The sequence below is a fragment of the Mustela lutreola genome, chromosome 1, assembly GCF_030435805.1.
Source record: "Mustela lutreola isolate mMusLut2 chromosome 1, mMusLut2.pri, whole genome shotgun sequence".
In the NCBI taxonomy this organism is placed as follows: Eukaryota; Metazoa; Chordata; class Mammalia; order Carnivora; family Mustelidae; genus Mustela; species Mustela lutreola.
This window is the reverse complement of record NC_081290.1, coordinates 222,259,094-222,283,681: the sequence shown is the minus strand read 5'-3', so window position 1 is coordinate 222,283,681 and position 24,588 is coordinate 222,259,094. Positions and strand designations below refer to the sequence as shown.

At 42.9% G+C, this 24,588-nt stretch overlaps 1 protein-coding gene across 22 annotated transcripts in view; it reads right to left on the bottom strand.

The window, feature by feature from the left end:
* The window catches only part of DLG2 (discs large MAGUK scaffold protein 2), a 1,588,988-nt gene that overhangs the window by 171,709 nt on the left and 1,392,691 nt on the right, over positions 1-24,588 (bottom strand). Inside the window, exon 13 of one of the 22 annotated variants that reach the window (XM_059187648.1) lies at positions 13,393-14,008. The exons of the other annotated variants lie outside the window; for them this stretch is intronic. Coding sequence (XP_059043631.1) covers positions 13,947-14,008 — 62 coding nt within the window. The 3' untranslated portion in view covers positions 13,393-13,946. Of the gene's footprint in view, positions 1-13,392; positions 14,009-24,588 lie in introns of those variants that run through there. 22 annotated transcript variants of the gene reach the window in all.

The following is a 24,588-nucleotide window of genomic DNA, read 5'->3' as shown; positions in this document are numbered from 1 at the left end:
GAGGCAGGCAGAGAGAGAGGGAAGCAGGCTCCCTGCTGAGCAGAGAGCCCGATACGGGACTCGATCCCAGGACCCTGAGATCATGACCTGAGCCGAAGGCAGCGGCTTAACCCACTGAGCCACCCAGGCACCCTACCCCAGCCTTTTAATACCCAAATCCTTGCAGGTTCTGTAACTCTCATAGGCTTCACATTCCTTATAAAAACTAAACAAAACAGTCTAGTCTCCCACCTGTGTAGTGAAGAACCCAGTTCCTCCCTACTGTGTGTTTCTTCCCTGGGAGGCTCCTTTACTACTTACACGACTACCACTCTCACACAGAGAACTAGGTTCACACCCCTTGTGATCACCTAGTGTGTGGAGGTTTTTCCTAACACCAGCTAGCAATTCTTAGACACTAGCAGGGTATCTGAGAACTCAACCCAGTTCTCACACTGTCTACCTGGAGGTAGCATCAGATTGCACAGACTGAGCTCTGTGCCCCAAGACTGCACTGCCCGCCCCCACTTCTGATGCCCCTTGTAAGTCCAGGTTCTCACCTGAGCCTCTGAGCAACCAGCTCAAGATGAGAGGTTCTAATGACCCCCACCTCAGGTTCCACTAATTTGCTAGAGTGGCTCACAGACCTCAGAGAAACATTTTACTTACCTTTACCAGGTAATTATAAGAGGATATGATAAAGTCTACAGAACATCCCGGTGGAAGCAGGGAGCAGGGTGGAAGGTGAGTATGGGGGAAGGGCTGCAGAGCTTCCATGGCTGGTCCTGACCAGTCACTGTGCCAGCACTGCCATGCGTTCACTGAGGCACAGGTGCTCAAAAGCGCATCTCTTGGAGATTTTTTTATGGAGGCTTCATTATGTAGGAATGAATGATCATTAACTCCATTTTTAGCCCTTCTCCTTTCTCAAGAGAACCGGGGACAGGGCTGAGAATTCTAAGCTTCTCATCATGGCTTGACTTTTCTGGTGACTAGCTTTTATCCAGGAGTCTGCCTAGAGTCACCTCCTTAGAACAAAAGATACCACTTCTATCACCCAGGAAATTACAAGAGTTTTAGGAACTCTGTGCCAGGAACCAGGTGCCGAGACCAATATAAATCGATTTTCTAGTATTTCGCACCCCTGTAGATACTTGGGGTTTACGATTTTTCACCCCTCTGCTAAAGTCATTTTTCCCTTCCTGGTGCATCTTTCCAACTTCCAAAATTTTGTTCATACTGCCTACGTGTGTTATCAAGACTCAGTTATTTTGTGATCTCATAGATTTATACCTGTTTGATTTCCTTAATTGTTACGTTGGTGGAGCTTTGGAAGGGAACAGAGACAAATGCAGGTATTCAAGTTGCCACATTTAATCAGGAAACTGAGAATTTATATTCAACTCTATGAAATTTAATCTCGGTGCTTTCTTGCCATTGGTCTATCTTGTTAAAATCATTTGGACCCTGTCATCATTACATGTTCTATATTTCCAAACTTTGTAATATCTGCAGAAAGTACAGGATATCACCAGAGAAGATATGCTAGGAGTCATCTCCTTTTTAATCTTTCATTCAGTCACTATTAAAGCCTTTCTGTTATTTCCAGGTTGACACAGAATTATTCCACGAATCCATCTACCCATTCATTTAAAAAGTGTGCTCTGAGGTAGGGGTGGGGGGGTGCATCTGGGTGACTCAGTTGGTTAAGCGACTGATTTCTTGATTTTGGCTCAGGTCATGATCTCACAGTCGTGAGATGAAGCCCCACAATGGGCTCTGCACTGGGCATGGAGCTTGCCTGCGATTCTCTCCTTCTCCTTCTGTTCCTCCTACCTCTTCTTTCTCTAATTAATTAATTAATAAGTATGCTGGGGATAGAAATAAACATTTAAGTGATCTAATCCCTGTCTTCCAAGAACTCACTATTTACTTGGGGAGACAGTCAAGAAAACAGACAGCACGAATAAGCTTGTTATATAAACAAGGAGCTGCATCAGTGTGAAAGAGAGGGACCCAACCCAGCTTGAGAGGAAACACAAAGAGGATGGTCTTTGAGAGGAGCGAACACTGAGGACTCATTTCAAAGGATGAGGAAGCATTGGGCAGGCAGAGAGACTAGGTGGAGGGCTGGTAGAGGGCAGATCAAAGCAGGGAAACAGCTGTGTAGGAGCAGAAGATCATGCCTCTTCTGCTTCTGAAGAGGAGAAATTTCTCTCAGTCAATAGAAAGTGCAGCACAAAGGGGGCTGAGTCATCCTTTGTTGGGGTAGCCTGATGTCAGTGTCCTTCCAGGAGAAAATGGAAAGGAACCTACTTATAATGAGCTCTTCGGCCTTTGAATTATCAGGTAAAACGGAGGTATCAGCAACCGTTGGCAGAGTGAGAAACTTGCTAATAGACCACTTGCCTGAGTGGGAAGGGATAAAAGAGCTTTGAAAAGTACAAATGCATCATGTGAATATACAGGATTATTATTACTACTCCACATTGCCAAGCACCACCATACGCGGCCCTGAGGCATCCTATTCAACCTATAAAATGAGGTGTCTTCTCTGTGGATTGCAGCACTGGCACTTTCCTGGTTTGGGTATTATACTAATCGGAAAGTTATCAACATCGGGGCAATGGGCGTGAAGAATGAACAGAAATTCCCTGTGTATTTCTGGGCAACTTCATTTACAACTTTAAAAAGTTAAAGAAAAAAGAGGGGGAGGAGGAGGAGGGGTGGAGGGTGGTGTAAGAGGAGGAGATGTTTTCCAAGGCCAAAGATGGGAAGCTCTGTTTTGTCTACATCTCTGTTCAGGGCTCTAATGAACTGAACTCAGTGTACTGCGGGTTACTAGGAAATTAAAATCCAATTAGGATGTTGTCAGGAGCCTGGCAAAAGGGTAGATTAGAGGCCTGGCACAACTCAGAGGCTCGGTAGAGGGAGGCTGATTGGGGAACAGAAAGCATCAGCCTTTAAGCACAGTAACCATGGTAACAATTTTTAAATGTATTTTGGATAGTTAGCATTTGATCAAAATCTATTGTGAAGCAAGGTATTTTTTCCTGCTGGACATTCTATCTTTGAGTTCTGCTACCTGGTCAAACATGAGTGAATAGAACATGTCCCACCAGCCCCCAGCTTCTCCCAGTTCCTATGCGCTCCTGGTGCTAGAAGGTGAATGGTAAGAAATTCCAAGGCAGAGTTAGGAAAGCAGTCTTAGAATCATACATAGTGAATAATGCCATCATTCATGACTCAGGAATGGAATAAGAACTGGTTTTTATGCAAAAGGATATCTGGCTATTTGGACAAAAGTGAAGAGATGAGGCCAGAAAAATCAGCACAAACTTATTTAGCAATAATTTCAGTCTTGGTTTTTCTGAGATTTGGTTTGTGTACTGATCATTTTCTCCAATACCCCATTTCTAGATCTCTCCTGCTCTCTTTTATACCGACATTTCTTAGGCTTCCTTGAAAAAATGACTAGGTGGCTCAGTGGGTTAAAGCCTCTGCCTTCTGCTCAGGTCATGATCTCAGGGTCCTGTCATCGAGTCCTATGTCGGGGTCTCTGCTCAGCGGGAGCCTGCTTCACCCTCTCCCTGCCTGTGTCTGTGCCTACTTATGATCTCTGTCAAATAAATAAATAAAATCTGAAAAAATAAAAAGAAAGAAAGAAAAAATGACTTCCAGCTGGGTTCAGTCAATGGGAGACACTGACAGGAAGTTGGAGTGTGTGAGGAAGGGGAAGGTGAGGGTATTTCTCCCCATTTCAGGTAGTATTTCAAGAGTGTCTATTTTCCTTCATGACTTCTCTAGATGTTACTTAATTCCCATGTCTCCATTAGCATAGACTTGAAGGTTTTCAAGTGTGATCTTGTGCTGGCTTTCTTTTGTCAAAATAGAGCAGAGTCTTCAGACTTCATTGAGACATCTTAGGGGTTTGCTGATAAACACATTATTTGGCCCCAGCGTTCTTGATGTTGTTAAGAGAGACAGACCCAGACAAGAGTACATTAGCACTGCCATTCTAATGACCATCTATCTGATAAACATACTGACTAGGTAGCACCAGCACAAGCAGTTTTGAATGTAATGCTTCCAGGAGCCTGAAAATGGCCCCCCCCAAGATATCCATGTCCCAATCCGCAGAACCTGTGAGTGTTAGCTTCTATGGCAAGAAGGACACTGAAGGTGTGACTGGGTTAAGGGTCTTGTGACAGAGAGATTACCCTGGATGGTCTGGGGAGCCCTAACTGTAATCACAAGGGTCCACACAAGAGGCAGGCAATAAAAGTCAAAGGAGGAAACAGGAGAGGAAGCAATGGAAGCAAGAGTTGGAGTGATGTGAGGAAAGTGTCACAAGCCAAAGGGTGCCGCCTTTGGAAACTAGAAAAGGAAATGGATTTCCGGTAAGCCCTCCAGGGGGAATCAGTACTTATGGCACCTTGGCTTTCGCCTAATATAAGTGGTTTCAGACTCTGGGCCCCCAGAACTGTTAAAGAATAAATGTGTGTTGTTTTAAGCCACTGAAGTTGTGGTAATTTGTTACAACAGCAACAATAAACTAATACAGTATCTTGAATATAAACAGTATTCTGTCTGCTTTAAAAACCACATCTAGGCTGTCAGCAAAATCCATATGTGAACTCTGGCCTACTATAGAATAACCCTTCAGGGAAGTATACAAAACTGCCTTGCCTCAGGTACTACAGGAGATGCTGCGACAGGCCTCTTAGATCCCCCATCAGGACTGAGCTAGAACTCCTCTAGTGGTCCATGGATGAAGAAAGCAGCATCCCCCTGAGGCACTCCTCATCCTGGGGGCAGCCTGCAAATCCTTCCTGACTGGTCAAGGAAGGGGTGTGATGGGCCAGTCCCTTCATCCCCACTCGGGACAACTCTAGAGAGCCATTCCCTCAGAAGTCTTTGAGGAAATTGCGTCAGTGCCCAACCTGTCCTTCTGCCCATTCCTACTCCCCAACTCTGCATTTTCATTCTGAAGCACTCCCCAATAAATTTCCCATTTGCCGATCTCCACCTGAGTCTTCTCAGGAACCCAACTAGGAACACTTATCCATATTTACTGCCTACTTGGTTGGTTTCTCTTTGGATCTGCTGATATAATCAATCCACCCTCTTATTAAAACACATCAAACTAAAAAGCAACACATCAGAATGTAAGATCCTCTCAAAAGAGACTGTGACCATTCATAACCTTTTCCTCAGCCTTAGGTGCAGTGTGAGGAAGAAATCTGTCAACGCTGGAGCATCAAGGAATTATGTAAGGAAGGGGGCCATGCTATTGCACACCGTGCATCTAATTCTTATTAAGCCCTCTGAGATAGATGTCATCATCTCTGTTTTACAGGTGAGGAATCCCGGGCTCCCCAGGGTGTTAGATGTTCCAACTGAAGAGCAGATGCATCCAGGATTGTTCAAATACAGTGACTGTGTCTTTCCTTGCTATTAAGGGTAAGAATTTTTCTTAGGGATATGGGAGGATGGCAGGAGGATATGGGAGATGGCAGGAGGTGCATTTTTCTTCTGAATGCTGGGAAAGGTCACTTAGAGAGGTCTGGGAAGGGAAAGGATGTTGCTGCTAAATGCACAGAAGGAATCATCCCTCCAAATCTATGAAAATCATGTAGGGTTGGAGCCTCTCCTTGAGGCATGCTGCCCCCTTTCTCTTCTCAAATCTGCGAGGAGCTTTCCCACCTCAGTGCTTTTGCTCAGGTACTATGTATCTGGAATGCCTTTCTTCTAATTCCGTCTCTTCTCCAGGTCACTTTCTTCCAAAGTAGACCCAGACAATGCCTGTTTTTTTCATATTAAATTGAAAATTAGTTTGTGACCAATACAATCTCCTTCGAGCCTTCTTTGATCACCTCCAACAGAAACCATCTCTCCGGCCTTAAAATGTCTCTAGCATTTAGTGCCTGTATTACTTCTCTAAGAGCACGTAAGACTTCTGGACTCCCGGTGTTGTAGTTACTTTGTATTTACTGTATTTTCCCCACTGAACTGAAAACTAAAGGTGAGCTCGCTAATACAGATTTGTACCTTAGAGTGTCAACGCATGAAATTATTTGTTGCAATATGTATTTATTGCTTAAAGTACTTCAGAAATGCTGGCTTCTTCATACTTCTCTTTTAATAAGTAAACTACATACATTTTTTATCCTTATCTGTATGGCAAACCCTTTCTTTCTCTAAAATTTGAAACTATGTCCCCTTTAATAGTAAGTCTTCTCTGAACTTGCCCCCTCCAGTGGAATGAGTCCTTCCTCATCTGGCTTTGTATCCCACATACAGACCGACTGTTGCGTTTACCACACTGTTATGCTTGTTTGCGAATTTGTTTTATCTGCTCTCCCTGCTAGTGCTAAACTCCATGGAAGAAGGCATTATGCCTTATTTAACTCTGTGTACTCAACTCTTACCCCAATACCTAGCATGTGATAGGTGTTCAGTAAGTATCAATTGAATTAAATCAGAACAGAGAGCCAGCAAAATCTCAAAAGGAATACCAGATGGACACACTTATGGTCAGGGTGACCAGAAGCAAATTATTTAACCTCTCTGAGCTGGAAATACCACCACCCATAATTACCAGGCTATGCTGAGGATAAATAAGACAATTCATGTAAAAGAGTTAAACAGGGGAGCCTGAGCTCAGACAGTTAAACATCCGACTTTTGATTTCAGCTCCTGTCCTGACCTCAGGGTTATGAGATGGAGTCCCACCTTGGGCCTCTTGCTCAGCAGGGAGTCTGCTTGTCTTCTGCCCCTCCCCCTGTTCTTTCTCTTTCTCAAATAATCTTAAAAAGAAGGCGTTGCAAAAAGTGGACCCCAAAAATGCCTGTTTTTTTCATATTAAATTGAAAATTAGTTTGTGACCAAATTCTTGTCTTTTAGGTACTCACGGTTTAGCACGGCCTTCTAAACTAATTTAGGAACAACACAGTGTTTGGGGTAACCCTTTTGTAGAACTGCTCTGTGATCACCACCTGATAACTGTAGTGATAATGAAGAAAAAGAAGAAGGAATTAGAGAAGAAAGAGCAGAGGAGGAGGAGGAAAAAGAAGGGGGCAGGAGGGAGAGAAGGAAGAAAAAAGCACCCAGTGTATTCAATTTATTATATTAAATTACTAACCAGAAGGAGAATGCCCTGGGAAGTCTAATTTATAATGGTGTTTGGTTCTAAATAAAGAGCAGCTAATAGGGAGACGTGTAATCCTGTTTCCAAAACACACTGGAAGGATCAGATCATGTTTGAAGTTTGCTCCCCACCTGGCTCAGAGTTACCAAGGGCACACCAGTAGTCCAAGGACATGTCTTCTGGCTGGAGGAAGCCCTGCTGAGATATCAGGGGATATCAGCACCTTTGCAAAAAGCGACAAAACACACCACCTGAATGAAATCTGTACATATCGCTAAACTCAGCCTGTGGTGGCCCAATCAAACCTGGTCCTTTTGGAGAAGTGATTTTTTTTTTTTCATGGCAGAAAAAAGCATAGTTTCTCCTCAGCTAAAATGCAGAATCATCAGTGTCCAACCCCAAATGCTAACAGCTTTCATCACGGGCAATATTATGCTCTCTTTTGTAATCTTTGCAATGCAATCGCACCCCAGCCTTGCGCCACAAAGTGGGGACTGCAGGTGATGGAGGAGGGTATCTACCTGGCAGGAGCCTGCCCCTTATTTTAGTTCTCTGTCTGCTATTGAAGCGGGGGATGATCAAGATTTAAAAGCTAACTGTTTACTTTGGAATAACAGTAGTAAGATGAACAGTGTTCAGATGCACATTTTAAATGTAGTTGCATGCTTTTTCAGTGTGTTGTCTTAATATGGTCGTGATTTGATTAAAAATTAATGCCACCTGAGGGCAGACCTTCTGTAGCTCAGGTCATACCATGCGTGGATTGCCACTTCCTTCCAGGAGGACCTCACTTGGATAAGAACTAATAAACTATCTTCTGGTTTTTCTTCTTGGGATTGTTCTCTTTTATTTCCTTGTTTTCTAAGGATTTTAAGATTTTACTTATTTATTTGAGAGACAGAGATCGCAAATAAGAGAGCATAAGCTGGGGGTGGGTCAGAGGGACAAGCAGACTCCCCCACCCGACCCTCCACCCCACCCCTGTGTAGGGAGCCCAATGTGGGGCTCAATCCTAGGACCTCAGGATCATGACCTGAGCTAAATCAAGAGTCAGATGCTTAAATGATTGAGCCACCCAGGCACCCCACGTTCTTTTTTATTTCATATCCCACTAAAACTGTGTATGTGTTCTCTTTTAATCCTTCCAGGAGCTCATATGATATTCTAACCTCAAAGTACACACTGAAAACTGAGGTTCAGAGAAGTCATGGAATGTGCCTAAAGCCACACAGCTAGAAAGCAGTGGTGGCGGAGGCGAATCCTAATCTAGTAACTTCCCAGGGGTGTATGCTACTGTAGGCGTGGATGTGACTCAATGATTGTCAAGATGAGAAACTACCTGGAAAACAAAGAGGAGACAGTAACTTCCTTATTGTAGGACCATTTATTATAATGTTTTAACATTAATTTAAGGCTACATTGTATTTTAATGCAGCAACTACAAACTAAACAATCTGACATGGGAATGGTAACATTAGTGGATTTGTAGCAAATCTCACTTGCTCCTTACCTCCTTCAGAGACAGAAGACCCAACTCACAAATGAACCACTTTCCAACACCAGTGACAGCCTCTCTCTCCTCTCTGCCTCCCAAGTATCCATACCCAATTCTCTTAATCAACACAAATCTTTCCTATGTATGTTACTGCTACTTTTTCTTGAGCCTGAATTAAATACATTTTGTCCATTAATCCAAGCTGGCTACACCCTGGGCCACCTGAGAATTCCTAGATTTGTGACTATCACCATGCATGTCACAGCCACTTGTAAAATCCAGTAAAATACCAGTCATTCCTTTTCATTTCCATCACAGGAGGAGTTTGGGGAGGGGGCATTTTCACAAAGAATATTTTATACAAGAATAAATATGTTTTATCTGGTAACAAGAGTGACCATGCATATTCAAGAAGCAGGAAAATAAACCATGGAGAGTGGGAAGGCTCAGATTTTTTTTTTTTAATTGGTGAATGTTAAATTTTAGAAGGCTGAATTTATAGTATTTTGTGGATTAGATGGGGTGCCCACTGAACTGAGACTTCCTGAAAGTTTTTTTTTTTTTTAAATTCCATCCTTATTGCACCACTCATCCTAATTTTTACCAATTTTTAGCAATCAGTTAAAGGACCATTTTAGGCTCTGTCTCTAGGTTAGAACAAGAATATGAGAGGATGTACCTCAAATACCTTAATCTGGCATTCAAGGCTCTTGTGATCTGCGTTTGGCTGCTGCTGCTTCTTAACTCCCACTGACAACCCTCCCTGACAACATTCTAAGCACACCAAGAGTATTCAGAATATATTTTGTATGTTTCCATTAATATTTCTCTTAATTCTACTTTTTCTTTCCCTTATAACAATGCTGCTTCTCTTCTTGATGACATTTTAACCAATCTTCATGATTCAGGAAAATTACCACTTCACCATCTAAATATTTCCTGATTCCTCTGGTCAAAATGAAGCAGCTTTCTTCACTGCACACTCACAGAACATTCGGCTATGACACCCAGGTCTGGCTTAGGATTTGATGATCGCTTGTGTGTTCCTCTTCCCTCTTTGAGGACACAACTTGACAAGAACAGAAAACATGTCCTAGCTATTCTTGAAACATCTAATGCCCCAGCACAAAGTTTTGTTTCTAATGAGTGTTTAAAAATATCTACAGAAGTTGAAATAAGAGAAATCATTTTATTTTAATGTATGGCAGCATTCCCTCAGGGTACTGCTAGTGGCTAGTTAACACATTGATGAGGCGGTAAGAACTTGGTCCCAGAATGTGACTTGTGGAGGTGGTCAGCTTGGGAGCCCCTGGAGATGGGAGGCATGGATGAGATGACTCAGGGATTGGCCCAGAACAAAGGGAACAATTAACACAGACAAATGCATCTACATTGTAGAGCAGAGTGTTGGGAGACCCCAGTCCGTGTGAGGGTGGTTGGTGGTCTTCAGGCCTAGACGGACTGGCATGAATTAGATGTCTAGTAAATGAGGGACCCTCTGTGTTCCTGCACAGATACCCAGGGCTCCTCTTTATTTTAACACTCCCTACCAAACTGTGTAGTAATGGCGACTACTCCATCCCTCATCACTAAGGACTAGGGGATGACCATTTGAAAACACAGCTTCAGCACCCTGTGAGTCCCCAGCCCCAAATCAAGCCCTTATTGATGGGTAAATGTCTGCTGAATAAAGGAAGAAAAGAATGTAAAAAAGAAGGAAATAGAAATGCACATGATATTTTTGACTCAGCTTTTTAGGAAAAGAGGTAGAGATCATGAACAGGATGGGCCAGACATTGCTACTGGCTTCATCACCAGCATCACCTGTTCAGAAAGAGCCAAGCTGCAGGGGAGAGGCTTTGTGAGAGGCTCATGTTGGGTCAGCTGGGACATGCTTTTGGACCAGATGATGAGTGTCACCCCATGCACAGACCTCAGAGCAATTGCTTTCTCTCTCTCTTTCTAAGATTTTATCTGTTTATTTGTCAGAATGAGAGAGAGAGAGAGAGAGAGAGAGAGAGAGAGAAGACAAGCAGGGGAAAGAGCAGTCAGAGGGAGAGGGAGAAGCAGAATCCCCACTGAGAAGGGATCCCGACATAGGGCTCGATTCCAGGACTCTGGGATTGTGACCTGAGCCAAAGACAGAGGCTTAACCCACTGAGGCACCCAGGTGTGCACCCTCCGCCCTGCCCCCCGGACCCCCCGCCACTGCTCTTTAACCTCGGGGTTTAGACATGTATACATTGAATTGTGTGGGATTAAAAGAAGCTCTAACATAAATCCTCAAGAGTCTTAGATTTGATTTTGTTATGCACATTCAACTGTGTTAAAGAAAAGAGGAAGTTTAGAGTGTGTAGTCAATGAAGACCTTGCAACAGCTCCCCACTCCCTTATACTCTGGCCTACCATGCTTCCCTTTTAGAGACAGCCAAAGTTTCATTGCCCACTTTCAAATGCAAAAAGATCTAGTCCATTGCTCCGGTATCTACATTTTTTCCCCTAAATTACTGTGCCATACTGTTTTACTGCCTCAGCAGTGAGCTGCTGGCATCACAGTGCTCTGGGGAAGTTGTGCTTATCCAAGTCCTGGCATCGCTTCAAAGACGCCTAAGCAATGCCACAGAAATTCTGCAGATGCGACCCAAGCCTTCTAGGAGGGGCTCTGGCCCCAAAGCATCCTGGTCAGCACCCAGCTCACCCAGCCATGGCACGTCTGAAATGACACCGTTCAGGGGAACATCTCGCAGCATTTCCTGGCCGTGTGGAGAGCTCAGAAATGCCACCAGATGGCACGGAGAACACACCCCTGACAACAGTCAGCAGGGCGATACTCATTAAGAGTTACCATGGAATCTACTTCCAGCAAAATCCCATTCCAAAGAAATATCACTTTCCCAAAACTGTCAATCTGCTTGAACAAAAGAGACTACAGGGTATGATACTGCCAGGCCTGGCGGAAGCTCTGCAGATGACAAGGACTCTCTCAGAGCCTCAGGGACCCTGTAGCCATCATTTCGTTTTGGTCAGATCTGGTCCCATCTCCTCTCTAGACTCCTTAACCTCTGCAGCTGGGACAAGAAGCTGGGGAGCAGTCAGAACTTTCCTCCCTCTCCTAGCACTCATTGTTCCTCTGCCTACTTTCCCACCCAGCAGAATGGCGGGGGGGGGGGGGGCGGCTATGGGAAGTAGAGAAGAATGTGTGGAGGTGGGACAGAGGGAACTTGTTATTCTACAGGTCAGAATTTGTTCTATGGTAAAAATTCATTTATCTTCTCATTTTTTCATCTATATGACCAATTAGTTGCTCCAGAAAAATCATTTTATCCCCGGACCCTGCCCCCTCCTAATGGAATGCATCAATCCCAATGCAGATGGTAAAACTACATTTTGTTGTACTTTGGAAGCCATCAGTGAATTAACATATTGATATGTGACACTAGGGTCAGATGTACCCAACACCAAATGGATAATGATTCTGAGGTTGTGAACCACAAACCACTTTGTACTTAATGCCACAGAAGCCCACATCTGTGCTTCCACCACTTGCTCCTCCTGCCCTTATCCCCCAGAGGGAGAACCTCCGATATTCAGGTTTTTACACCACCTTCTCTCTACAAGACCTCTCCCACTGGTTACCCCTTTAGAGTGTCCTTAATCCTACCCATGCTCCAAGACCCAGTGCAAATGCCACCCCTTCTAGTCAACGTTTCATGAAGCCTCAGTTAGCCAGAGTGGCTCTTTCACCCCTGTTCCCATGGCGTTGTGGTAACATTTAGATTGGTGTTTGCCACATTGTGGCTGTGATTTCTTGCTGTTACAACTCCAGTGGAAAGGTCTTAAACATTACTGTTGGTGCTTGGCCTGGTGAGTCAATTAGGTAGCTTAAGAGAGCTCTCAATCTTGTTTCTCTCTAGCACTCTAACTCCACTCTTAGAGGGAGAGTGAGAAATCACAGGAGGGAGGCCCCTGACGCTGTCAAGATGAAAGGCTGATATCCATTAGGTGGTTGTTCATCTAAGATTTAAGAGAGCTGGGTTCTAATCTCACCTCTGCCATTAACATTTCTCCCAATCTCACACCATGTATAACCTTTGCTTTACCTTATATTTACTTGAGAAATCTTGTCAGTAAACTTTGCCTTTGTGACACTGTTCACAACAGTACCCATTCTCTCACACAGAGTCTACTCTTCCGAAGATTTTAGGTCAAGGGAAATAAACCCAGATTTTTTTCAAGAACATACACACCCAGGAAAACATGGCTGCAGAGGATAGAAGATGGGGCTGTGCTGAGTGACCCCGGGCAAGTTGCTGACCCTCTGTGAAGTAAGAATAGTAGCCATACCTGCCTAGACACCGGCATATGAGAGCTAAAGTCTGGAAAACACTTAGCAAAAAGTGCCCCCCCAGGTTGGCTATGTCTCTTACATCTGTGCAATCTCAATCATAGTCTGGTTGCATCGCGTTTCCTTAGTCTTGCTGATAGTGAATCCCCAACGAATTTTAAACTGGACACTATCTGTGTCTAAAGTGTTTTTTGAAAGAATTTTTATGGTTCTTACACTCTTAAGAAGGCTGGGGGGAAAAACACATAGAGACCTTCTTATTTCTGAAAAATGCGGCTTTACTGTGAGAACCTAAATCTTGTACAGATACATGAGAGAAGAAAATATTCTTGCCAAAAATAATCGGTCCAACCAACCATAATTATGTTAATTCTATCCAACTGCCAGCAAAGAGATCAAAGGTTAAGTTTGTTCTCAACTTCACAGGATCATAATGATAATAAACACGGCTATTCTTGGTAGCGAAAGTATGTTTTGCAATTGTAACGGACACCATTTGACTTTCATTTTTGCTAAGCTAAATGATTTGCAATCTATTTTCTTGTTTGAAACAACAGATCCTTTAGCTTAGCAAAATTTGCCTTTGCTCAGGTGACCCACCTTCTTACTCACCATTTGCTCTACAGCTTGAGAACATTGCTGAACAAATACAACAGAGGACTTTGAAAAATATCTTCCCCCTTGGATAGCCCTGAAATCCTCATAGCTTCTGAGCTCTCTACCTTCTATGCACCTAGTTTCACCATCTCTGGGATGTTTATTTCAGTCTTTCCAGAACTGAGGGCTTACTATTTGCCAGGTCTGTACTGAATCCCTTGTATGGAGATTCATCCTACTTCTTTCCCCAACAACCCTATGGTGTGTGTGTTAGCATCACCCAGTTTACAGAAGTAGACATGTGTTCCAGGCGACGCAGGAAAAAACTAAAGAACAAATCCCATATTGGAAACCAGGTCCATGTGTCCAAAGGCTGCTTCTCAATTGCGGTCCTGTCTGGCCGTGGTTGCCCATAACTCTCTTCGTGTCCACATCGTAGAGCCTGTCACAGTTTGAGATGTATATTAGGAACACAATAAATGGTTTTAGGTAATAGTCATAGTAATAGCCAACATGGGGATGTCTGGGTGGCTCAGTCGTTTGAGTGTCCGATTCTTGATCTCAGGTCAGGTCTTGATCTCAGGATCATGAGTTCAAGCCCCGTGTTGGGTTCCATGCTGGGTGTGGAGCCTACTTAATTCAAGAAAAAAGTTTAAAAAAATAACAACCAATATGTTGTGAACATTTGTGTCAGATAACATTCTGAGAGCTTTCCATGTGTAGACTCATTCAACCTTAGCAAGTCTATAAGGCATGTACTATTACCTCATTTTACAGATGAAGAAATGAGGCATTTGGGGATTGATCAACGAGACTGGGCAAAACAGCAAATGAGAAAGTAAGTTGTAATCTCCTACTCCTTATCTATCCTTGTGCTACACCCAAACTAGTGGGTCTGCAGGAGCCCAAATATCCTCTCTGCTCAGATGTAAAGTGTACACTCATACCCCTACTTCCTGGGGTTTAGCCCTTTTTCTTTTTGACTCTAATCCTGAATCTTTCCGCCGGTAACTATTTCCCCAGGTGCTGAAGGGCTGTTTGCTGGCAGGTCAATAGCGTTTGGTTCTCTCCTCACAATCGCACTCATGAGCTTGGCCTGCCAATGAGACTCTGACAGTCTCTCTTTGTACACAACAATCCTAGGTAGTAGGGATTACCCTAACTTTACAGATGAGGAAGCAGGGTAGCAGAAAGGCTAAGCAAGCAGTTCGTCTGGGATTTGATACTAGACAATCTGGCTACAGAGCCTGGCTTTAAGCCACACACTACAAAACGCAGATGAATCACTTTCTCTCTTCGTCAAATTCTCAGTACCTGCCATTGGTAAAAGTGATCCCATAATAAACTGTATTGTATTGGTCTCATACAAAATTGAATTGTTATGTAACTGCTTCCTAATGTGTGGCTTATTTTATTGTAAACTGTGAAGAGATAGTGTAATTCCTTTTTCTTTTGGGGATCTTAGAATGCCTTTCTCCAATGCTAGGCTTATTATTACTTGATGAGTCCTAAATCAGAGGCCTGTCCCAGAATGGAAAGTCTACTGAAGCAGAGGCAGAAAATCTGTAACTTCAGGCCGCAGGAGGGCTTTTTCAAAGGCTAACAGAAATCTTCCATTCCTCACTCTCTCTTTGCCCCATAAATGCTTCCCTGAGCACTCAGCTCTCCCATTGATCACCTTCTCCACTACCTTGCCTAACTCAGCTATGTGTCTCCTTCTGGATTTCCTTCCAACGTCTCAGCATGGTAAGACTGAACTCCACCAACCTCCCTGAAGGCACCACAGACCATCATCTCCTAGGTCAAAGCTCTCAGCAGGATTAGCTCTCAGTATTTATGTAAAAGGTCTAATATTCAAGGTACTACTACTAATAAACACCAGGACCACATAACAAGCATTCACATTTCCCTTCATTTTTCTAAGTTTGGCCTCCAAATTATCCAAATATGGAAAAGTTTTCTGTTTCTCCACAAGTACTAGATGATTGTTACTTCTGCTTTAGAAAATCAAATATACAGTCCTACTTCCTATGTATGTATGATCATATGGTCAAAGAAGTGAGACAAAGTGAGATGCCCCTTTCCCCACAGAGAATGAAACATTAATTTTTATTGTGTGTAAGGTCACACGTACAGTATTTAATGTAATCCCTACAATTATCCTAGGAGTCGGGTGTTATTATTCCCATATCATAGATGAGTAAGCTGAGGCCCAGACAAATGAAATGAGTTGCCCGAGTTCATGTGGCTGACAAAAGACAGCGACAGGACTTAAACCTACACTTGCCCCTAGAATCTGGAAGCACTCTCTTTACATCATACTGCCCCCCAAAACAAAACCTGAAAACAGCACAAAGAAATGTGATAATGACTTTTGTTTATTTTTCTTATATCAGGTAGATTATAAGTTCCTTAAAAGAAAAGAATTAACTATTAAGTCACCAAATAAAATACTTTTGCAAGTATTAATTATTACTATTTTGACTTATGATGACTGATACTTGATTTTACAAATAAGTGTTGTATAGCTGAGAAGACTAAGACACATTGTTCTAATGGGTAAATAGAGGCTCACACTTACAAAAAACAAGGGAGACCTGCAGAAGTATGGTGTGTGTGTGTGTGTGTGTGTGTGTGTGTGTTCTAAATACCTGCTATGTCCTGGGAACCACAGTGGTCAACAGTCTTAGGGAAAAAAAGATATAACCTAGCTCTTAGGTTATATCTTTATATTTTTATATCATATATATATATATATACACACACATATATATATATATCTTATATATAGATATAGATATATCTATATCTCCCTACTCCTAGGCAGTGGGGAGAATACACAGAAGATGTTGCCAAGTAGGCACAAATTAGCAGCATGCCAACCATGTTTGACCCACAACTATGTCTTCTTTAGCTTCACGGTGTTTCAGAAATATGAATCAGGAGTTAACATATCAAACAAAGAAATTTCATTCGAAACTCACACCCTTGGCTGACCAAAAAGTGAAGTGAGCCCTGTTGCCCTCAACATTGCAGTGTATATATATTTGTATCTAAGGCCTCATATTTTTTTTAACTAACAACTTGTAGAAGAACTACCTAAGGCGTCTTCTCCCAGGAGCACATCTGGTGCACTACTTCACCTTGGTAACGCTGCTCACGTGACCACAGCTTATCACGCGTGACATTTAAGGTGACATACATAAAAATTATCAAGGCGGTATTGACAGGAGGAGAAAGGATTGAGGAACATGTGTGTGGGTGGGTGCAGGTAGAAAGGAGTGATGAAGATAGAAAGGTGATAAAATTATACGATTTGACCTCCCCCTCCCTTCCTTCTGTGTCTCTCTCCTTCCATCTTCCCTGATGCGTACACTTGTCATGACTTGTCGTCACTTCTCCCAAGCTTGTGTTCCTCCTGCTGTGGTCCAGAGACTGGAGGAAGAACACAGGCAACTAGAGATGCTCAGGACAGATTCCGGAGGGCACTGCAGAGCTGCCTCCATGGGAGGTTACATCAGTCAACTGCCTCTTAGACTGGCTCGAGACAGGGGACAAAGTATAGTGGTGGAGACAGATTCGAGAGGTGACTGACCAAAGCTCAGGACAGAATAAATGAATCATTTATGCCAATGAATACATTAATGCATGTCTTGAAATGTTCATCTCTCAACCTCACGCCTACTGCAAGAAGGCAATGTTTGTATTTCTAAAGAACTTTTGTATTTTAATATATTTGGCACATCAATATATAGGCACATCTATTGATAAATGTCTTTAAAGATGGTCTGTGTTATCTATTGAAGGAATTCATGCTTTGGAGCATGTCCAAATGGCCTTCAAAGTCAGTACAAATTAAAACGAGGCTCTGTTCACAAAAGGCAGGCACTGCCAATTAAAACTTCACTATTTGGCCTCAAAGGGATGCCCTTGGCTCTTTCCTCTTTCATCCATGAATTATCTACCATGTCAGGAATCTCGTGGAGAGAAGACAGAGTGGGCCAGTGTGGGACCTGAAAGAAGGGAACAACCATTTCTAAGGGACCTCCTTGGTCCCTGGCTCTAGGACATGTGTGAATATGTTCACTCATTTAGTCTCCCATAATTAAACGTGAGCTCCATGTGGGGGATATTTTGCCTCCTTGTTCACCTTTGGACCTGCAGAATGATCCCTGGCACAGACAAGGTGCTGGTGTAAGCTCTTCTCTACTACCCCTCAGCACCGATCCTTAACTTTCCCACCCCCATGCTCTCCACTGTATCTCAGGGGCTGGAAGCCTGACAACCACAGTCCCAGAATCTCCTGTCAACAAGGTGCCAGGTTAGAGTCTTGCAATTAGAGTAACTTGCCTGAATTTGGAGACGTGCAGGGTGGAGGCAGACCAGCTAGGGACTTTGTATTACCACCGCGGCTCTGGCTTCTCTGTTTCCTCAGACCCCACAGTTCACTGTTACTCTCCAGTGAGAAACTATGACTCAGGAAATGCCTTCTTGAATCTTCCCCATTCGGGTCTAGCTGCCCCTAACCCTATCATTTCTCCAACCCTTCCAACAATTACTCAGCATATACTACTTCAAGTTATATCCCTTTCTGCTTAAAATACATAACATGCTGTCTCTTTTCCTAATTTAATGTTCCAAAATTATTTGTTAAACTTAGTGAAAAAACAAACAATTCAATGGGCAGCATCTCTATACCTTGCAGTTTTAAGACTGCGGCTCTGAGAGATGAAATAATGGAAGATTACACAGCAGATTCTTAAACATCAGTGCTGAGGGCTGAGCCCTAGAATGTCTAATGCCAAAGTACTTTTGCTCAGTGGGTACAACCGTGTTGCTGCCAAAATCTTATCTCAGAGGTTAAGAGCTATTGTTTTCATTGTTCCTCCCGCTGGTATACCACTGTGGCTGGAACCCTCCTCATAAACTGGAAGGGTACATTAGTTCCCAAGATGGTCTGTCTACTAAACATGTATTAGACCTGGAAGGACATGTATTAGACCTGTTAAAAGGGGACATTGCCTTTGCATTATCAGTGCAGATACCAAGTGTGTGTGGTCTAGTAGAAGCTTGCAAAGTAGTATGGAGTGTGTAAATACATGAATGAAAGCTCTCGGATTTTGCTTGGCCAGAAGTTCCCCTAAAGATTGCATGCTCTTGGGGCGCCTGGGTAGCTCAGTGGGTTAAAGCCTCCGTCTTCGGCTCAGGTCATGATCTCAGGGTCCTGGGATCGAGCCCCGCATCGGGCTCTCTGCTCAGCAGGGAACCTGCCTCCCTCTCTCTCTCTGCCTGCTTCTGCCTACTTGTGATTTCAGTCTGTCAAATAAATAAATTAAAAAAAAAAAAAACTTAAAAAAAAAAAAAAAGATTGCATGCTCTGACTCAGGGGTCACTTGGGTCGTAAACCACTTTGGGATGGTAATTCCATTAACCTTAGTGCCTGGATCCCACCCATTGTTCAGCCCAGTAACAATGTCTCTTAGGCTGTTGATTTTCCTTGAGAAACCTCAATTGTCAGGACACTGTAATTCTGAAGCAGATAGGGACAGAATTCATCTCTACTTTCCAAATGTAAGACTGAGGCACTGAAAACTATTAACCTACGTCTGCTGTAATGGAGTAGCAAAAGCACTGCATTTGAAACTAAACAGATCTGGGTTCTCATCCTAATTCCTACTGCTTACTAGATTTGGAATCTTGGGCAAGTCGTTTCTGTGACCTCAGTATTCTCATCTATGTTTCTCTAGGTGCCTCTAGAGCTACTGAAAGGATGAACCATAGCAGACAGAAAGCACCTAGCCCAGCTTCCGACAAATGGTATGCATTCAGTGAGTGAAAATAGTAGTGCCATCATTAATAGTGAGGAAGGGTTTGCTGATACATAGGCTGGCATCCTGTGGGTTGGTCCACGTTATTCCCTGGCTCTCCAGTCCCAAACTGGCAGCAATGGTATAGAGGGACACTTAAAAACATGTTTTTCACATTCATAATTATACTACCTAGAGAGGTTATATAATTGCAAAGAATTAAGTGTCTGCATTTTATAACTTCTGTAGGCTTCATGGTGTCTGGTGCCTTTGGGGTGGGAATGGCTGGCACAGAGTGGGCGGAGCATAATCGTCACACTGCACTTTCCCTGAAGATGAGATCCAAGATTAGACTCACTAGAAGATTCTGGGGGTGGACAGGTGGAGCTAGGTGCCTTTTGCATGCTAAGAGGTAGTAGTTAAAGCTGTAGCAATGAATGAGGTCACGGGTAGTTTGGGATTAATTGAGGGATTAATTGAGGGAAAGCCAAGCCATACTTGACCTCAGAAAATCATAGTACTAGACTCTGTTTGGCACACAGCAGGTTCTCATTGAATATTTGTTCAATTCATAAATATATATCATATGAGAAAGTATATCAATACTCCTTAAAAGACTTGTGTCCCCCATTTCTCTTATGGTCCAGTCTCAATTTATCTTTCAAAAGCTAAGTGAAGTTAAGTGCACTTCCTGAATATTGGGTCTTTCAGTTTGAAAACGTCTCCTGAAAGCCCATCACTCAGCATTAATATTTATTTCTCACTTTACCGAGACCTGGCAGGCACTAGGAACGCCGACTTACATCGCCTAAGTGCCAACTAGACTTTGAGAGCAAACTCCATGTGTTTTTGCATGGTCAAAATTTCTTCGATGTCCAGCAGGGTGCCTGGCTACATGAAGCTTTCAATAAATAGAGACTGTGCTTGATTGGTCAACAAGTTTTAAAGGACTGTCAGAGGAGGGAAAAAAAATGATGGAATGCTTTGGAACCTTAAGAGAGTTGAAAAATGAAATGTGTGCACATGAACAACTGGTGCTCAGATTGGAGAAGACAAAACTTTGAGGAATCCTCAGGAGGGCACTGAGCGCTCATAAAAGCAGAACTAGAGTGCGAGGGAGAATTTTGGATGGAAGAGGCTGGTAAAGTTGGTTCTAGGAGGGAGGAAATGGGCTCTTCTTCATTCCTCAGCCACTCCTGGATTACCTGCTTCTGTCAAGTTCTGTTAGGCAATGTGGACACGATGCGTCGGGCACAGTACCTGCTAAGGTCTTGACATTGTGCTGTCAAGATAACTCAAGAAAAGGGGCACAACACAGCACACAGGCTCAGAGCAAAGGAGAGTACAAAAAGGGGGTACGCTTCTAAAGACGAGATTAGCTCTTGGGTGCTCTCTCTCTGTCAGGGATGACTGGAGGGATATGACAGACATTGTGATTCAGGGAGTAAACAAGCTTGAAGAAGGAGAGACCAGAGAGAGAATTTCCAGACTGTAAAGTTTACCATTTTCTTTCATATTGCAAATGCATTTGTTGTTCAAACAGTAATAACAAATATTCAAACCATCACGTGCCCTAGACAAAAGAAAGCCAGACCTGGCGTGCTTTTGTTCAACCACTACACAACATGCCTACAAGAAAATGAATAAGACCTTTTGGAGGTTCTCTGGATGTTTTTCAGAGAAAGAGGAGTGTGCTGTCATAGAAACTGGGCTGGAGTTCTCTGTCAGCTATATAGGCTTTAGGACTGAAAAAGACAAGAAGGTGACATACACAGGGGTCCATGGGTGTTGGGAGACACGTCAGATGCTATCACATTCCCCCGGGATTTTTCTCAGGCTCCTGCCCAGCTTGACCCACTACCTCCCACATGATTTTTCTAAACATGCATGTCAGTTCTCTGTTTCACGCTTTCATTAGTACTATCTTTTAGATCAGCCTAGCCATTGCTAGACAGATCGTCATTATCAAAAAGTGAAATCTCTTTTAACTGCCCTCTAGGAGACCTGCTTCTGCCCCCTGCAGTTACGTAAAATAAGTTTAAAATCTTTCACCTCCTCAAGAGGCCCTCTTGTATTTGAATAATGTTGTCATGGTATTTGCTGTTTTTATTCGGGAACCTGAGCATCTGTGCTTTGGTCAACTATTCTTTACCTGATAAAGCTTCCATCTTTTGTTCCCCAAGTGGTTACCTCTAGAAACAGCTTAAGGATCCCTCTGTAATAAAGTGACCCTGGTGTTGAGCACCAGACTCCACCATGGGCTGAGAAGAACGGACACCCAAGAGAGGACTGTGACTTCCCCAAAGTCACACTCTCGGCAAGTGGGATGGACACAATTCAAAGCCAGGGCTTCAGCCTTCTATGCCAATTCCCATCCAACCTATGAATCTGGATGAGGAATGAAGTCCCTTTCATGTCCTCTCCAAGCAGATCTTAAACATCACAGTAATCTCATTCTAGCCTTGTCTGCCTATGGTCAATAATCTTCCAAATTCAGACCTACACTGGAACTGGCCTGTGCAATCTGGAATGGGTGATTACCCCTGTAGTTTTTCTTTCCTTTTTTTTTTTTTTTTAAAGACATTATTTATTTATTTGACAGAGACCACAAGTAGGCAGAGAGGCAGGCAGAGAGAGGAAGGAGAGCAGGCTCCCTGCCGAGCAGAGAGCTCGATGCAGGGCTCGATCCCAGGACCCTGGGATCATGACGTGAGCCGAAGGCAGAGGCCCCAACCCATTGAGCCACCCAGGCGCCCCACCCCTGTAGATTTTCTTTGGCACATCTGCCGTTTGATAATTAAAGTTGCATGCATTTGTAGGCACAAATCAAGAGAATGAAATACAGAAAAACATGAATAAAGGAAATTTTAAGAAAGCATTTCTTAAAATAAGCTTTTGTCTTTTGTCTACATCAAAAATCAGATAACCTTTTCTCAGTGCGTTCAATGAGTTTTCAAGCACATTTTTCATTCATTTGCCCTTTGAAGTGCAATTATTGCCATTTAAAGGTGATAAGCAAATTCTGTTCTACCTACACATATTAGAGCTAAAGCTGTCTAAGGATATGACATTCAAACTGACATACATTGCTGGAGGATGGTAGACAGGGTGTGGGTGTGAGGCTAATACATTCTCTAATTCACTTGTGTACAGAATTCTGTTTTCATTTTTGTCAATCCCGAGGTTTAGATTGAATTTTAGTTTCCTAGTCTCTAGCACATAATCTTTAAACCGGGATTTCCAAGTGGTCTTCACAAATATTTATTACTGGAAAAATAGGGTTGACAGCATGGCAGTTGGTCCAGAAATGAAACTACCATAGACGAAAGTTTTAGGGTCTATGCTGGAGAAATCAGTGATGCTTTGTCCAGAAGTAGCTCATTTCCTTCTAGGTAGTCGAGGGTCTAATACCAGGCATATGCAGAAATCAAGAGGGGTAAGCACGGTCCTGCCTTCTGCTTACTTGATAATTCCCTGGGGAGATAACATGCAAAATCGAAAGACAGAGCTCAAGCTGAAACCCATGTAAGAAGAGGAGATTTAAATGCACTAATCACATCTGGCAGCACAGATGTGGTGGGCACTGAAGCAAGGTGGGATTTTCATAGAAAGAGTGGTAGAGTGAAAGGCCTCTGACTCACACGTTACAGCATCTAATTGTCAGGGCGTAAAAATGCAGGGATAGAAAATCTATTTTCAGCTCTTTCTCTCCATCCTCACCTATCATTTTTCTCTGTACTGACAACACAGTTTATAGGCCGGCAATAAAAAAACAAAAAAAAAACAAAGCCAAAAAACTATACAGAGCCCAGAACACACCTTGCTGTTTTCACGCCTCTGGCATTTGTAGAGGCAACTCATTCTACCTGGCGTATGCTTGGTCCCTCAGTTCTTTGAAACCCTGGGGAGACGTCCCTTTCAGAGACGCTTTCCCTCACCCCTCTAAGTAGTGATCATTGTTCCTTTCCCTGGGTGGCCTCTGTATTTTGTTAACACTAATATAACTGTATTCATACCCTGATATGCTAATTTAAATGATAATAAAATAGCGGCAATATTGTGCACGTATTTGTCTTTCTGCTAGACTGCGAACTTCTAACGCTCAGGGACCTGTCTCACTCAGCGCCGCATCTCCAGTCCCTGGAAGAATGCAGAAGACAATACATGTTTGCTGAGTTTAATTGAACCGTCAGGCAGCAACGATTCTTCTTCGTTTTCTGGATAAAGAATTTACTGGCCCATCAAAGTGCTCTATTAGAATATTTCCCCAATCCTGAGCTCGCATTAATTAATCTGCTTATTCACCTGAGCCAGGCAGGATGTTAGGTCCTGGGAGCAGTAGACAAAACAGATAGGGTCCTACCTCTTGCACACCCCGTCCTCTTCTTCAAACTCCCTCAAATTACTCATTCCTGTTAATCTACTATTAAATAATATTCTTGCCTCCAGGATAACGTCTCAATTCAGAAGGCCACATATAAAAGCACTTCAGCATAGAACATGCTTCAGGTGAGAAATTTATGAAGAAACATTGTATCTAGACCTCTGCGCCCCTTGGAAAGAGTACTCTTTGTTTGTGCATATATATGAATCTCTATGTCCATGTATACTCCTGTGCCAAATGTATGCATATATCATAAACATGCAACATGCATTTAAGGCCCAGAGAAGAACACAACACATTTATAAATAGAATGATCCCTGGCCCTTCAAATGTAGACCCGCTTAATTAAAACCAGAGCATGGTTTTATCTTTTAACATAATGGCTTATGGTTTTTAGGTTTAAATCTTTTAGTGTTGGTCCTTTGTTTCTTTTAACTTGGGAAGGCCCCACAAGTGTTTTTATGTCCTGAAATGGAAATACTTGAAAACAAACAAACAAACAAACTTGAAAATAAAGAAACAAAAAATTAATACCAAACAGTGCAAAAAGCTTTCAGACATTTTCTAGTACCAGAATAGTGCTAAACAAAGTAAGCACTAAATACATATTTTATGAATAATTGAATACGTGAATGAAAGAACAAATACTTGCAATTATGGGTTTCTTCATTAGGGCAAGCCAGTGGAGTGGCTTTCCAAGAGAAAGACAGTTCAAAACCAAGCCTTGACCCAGATGGTGGAAAGAACTCTGTCTAGATGATAAAAACAAAAACAAAAGACCCCAAACCTTACAGCTGTGCTTTAAATTCGTTGGGTTCTCAACTATTAGGG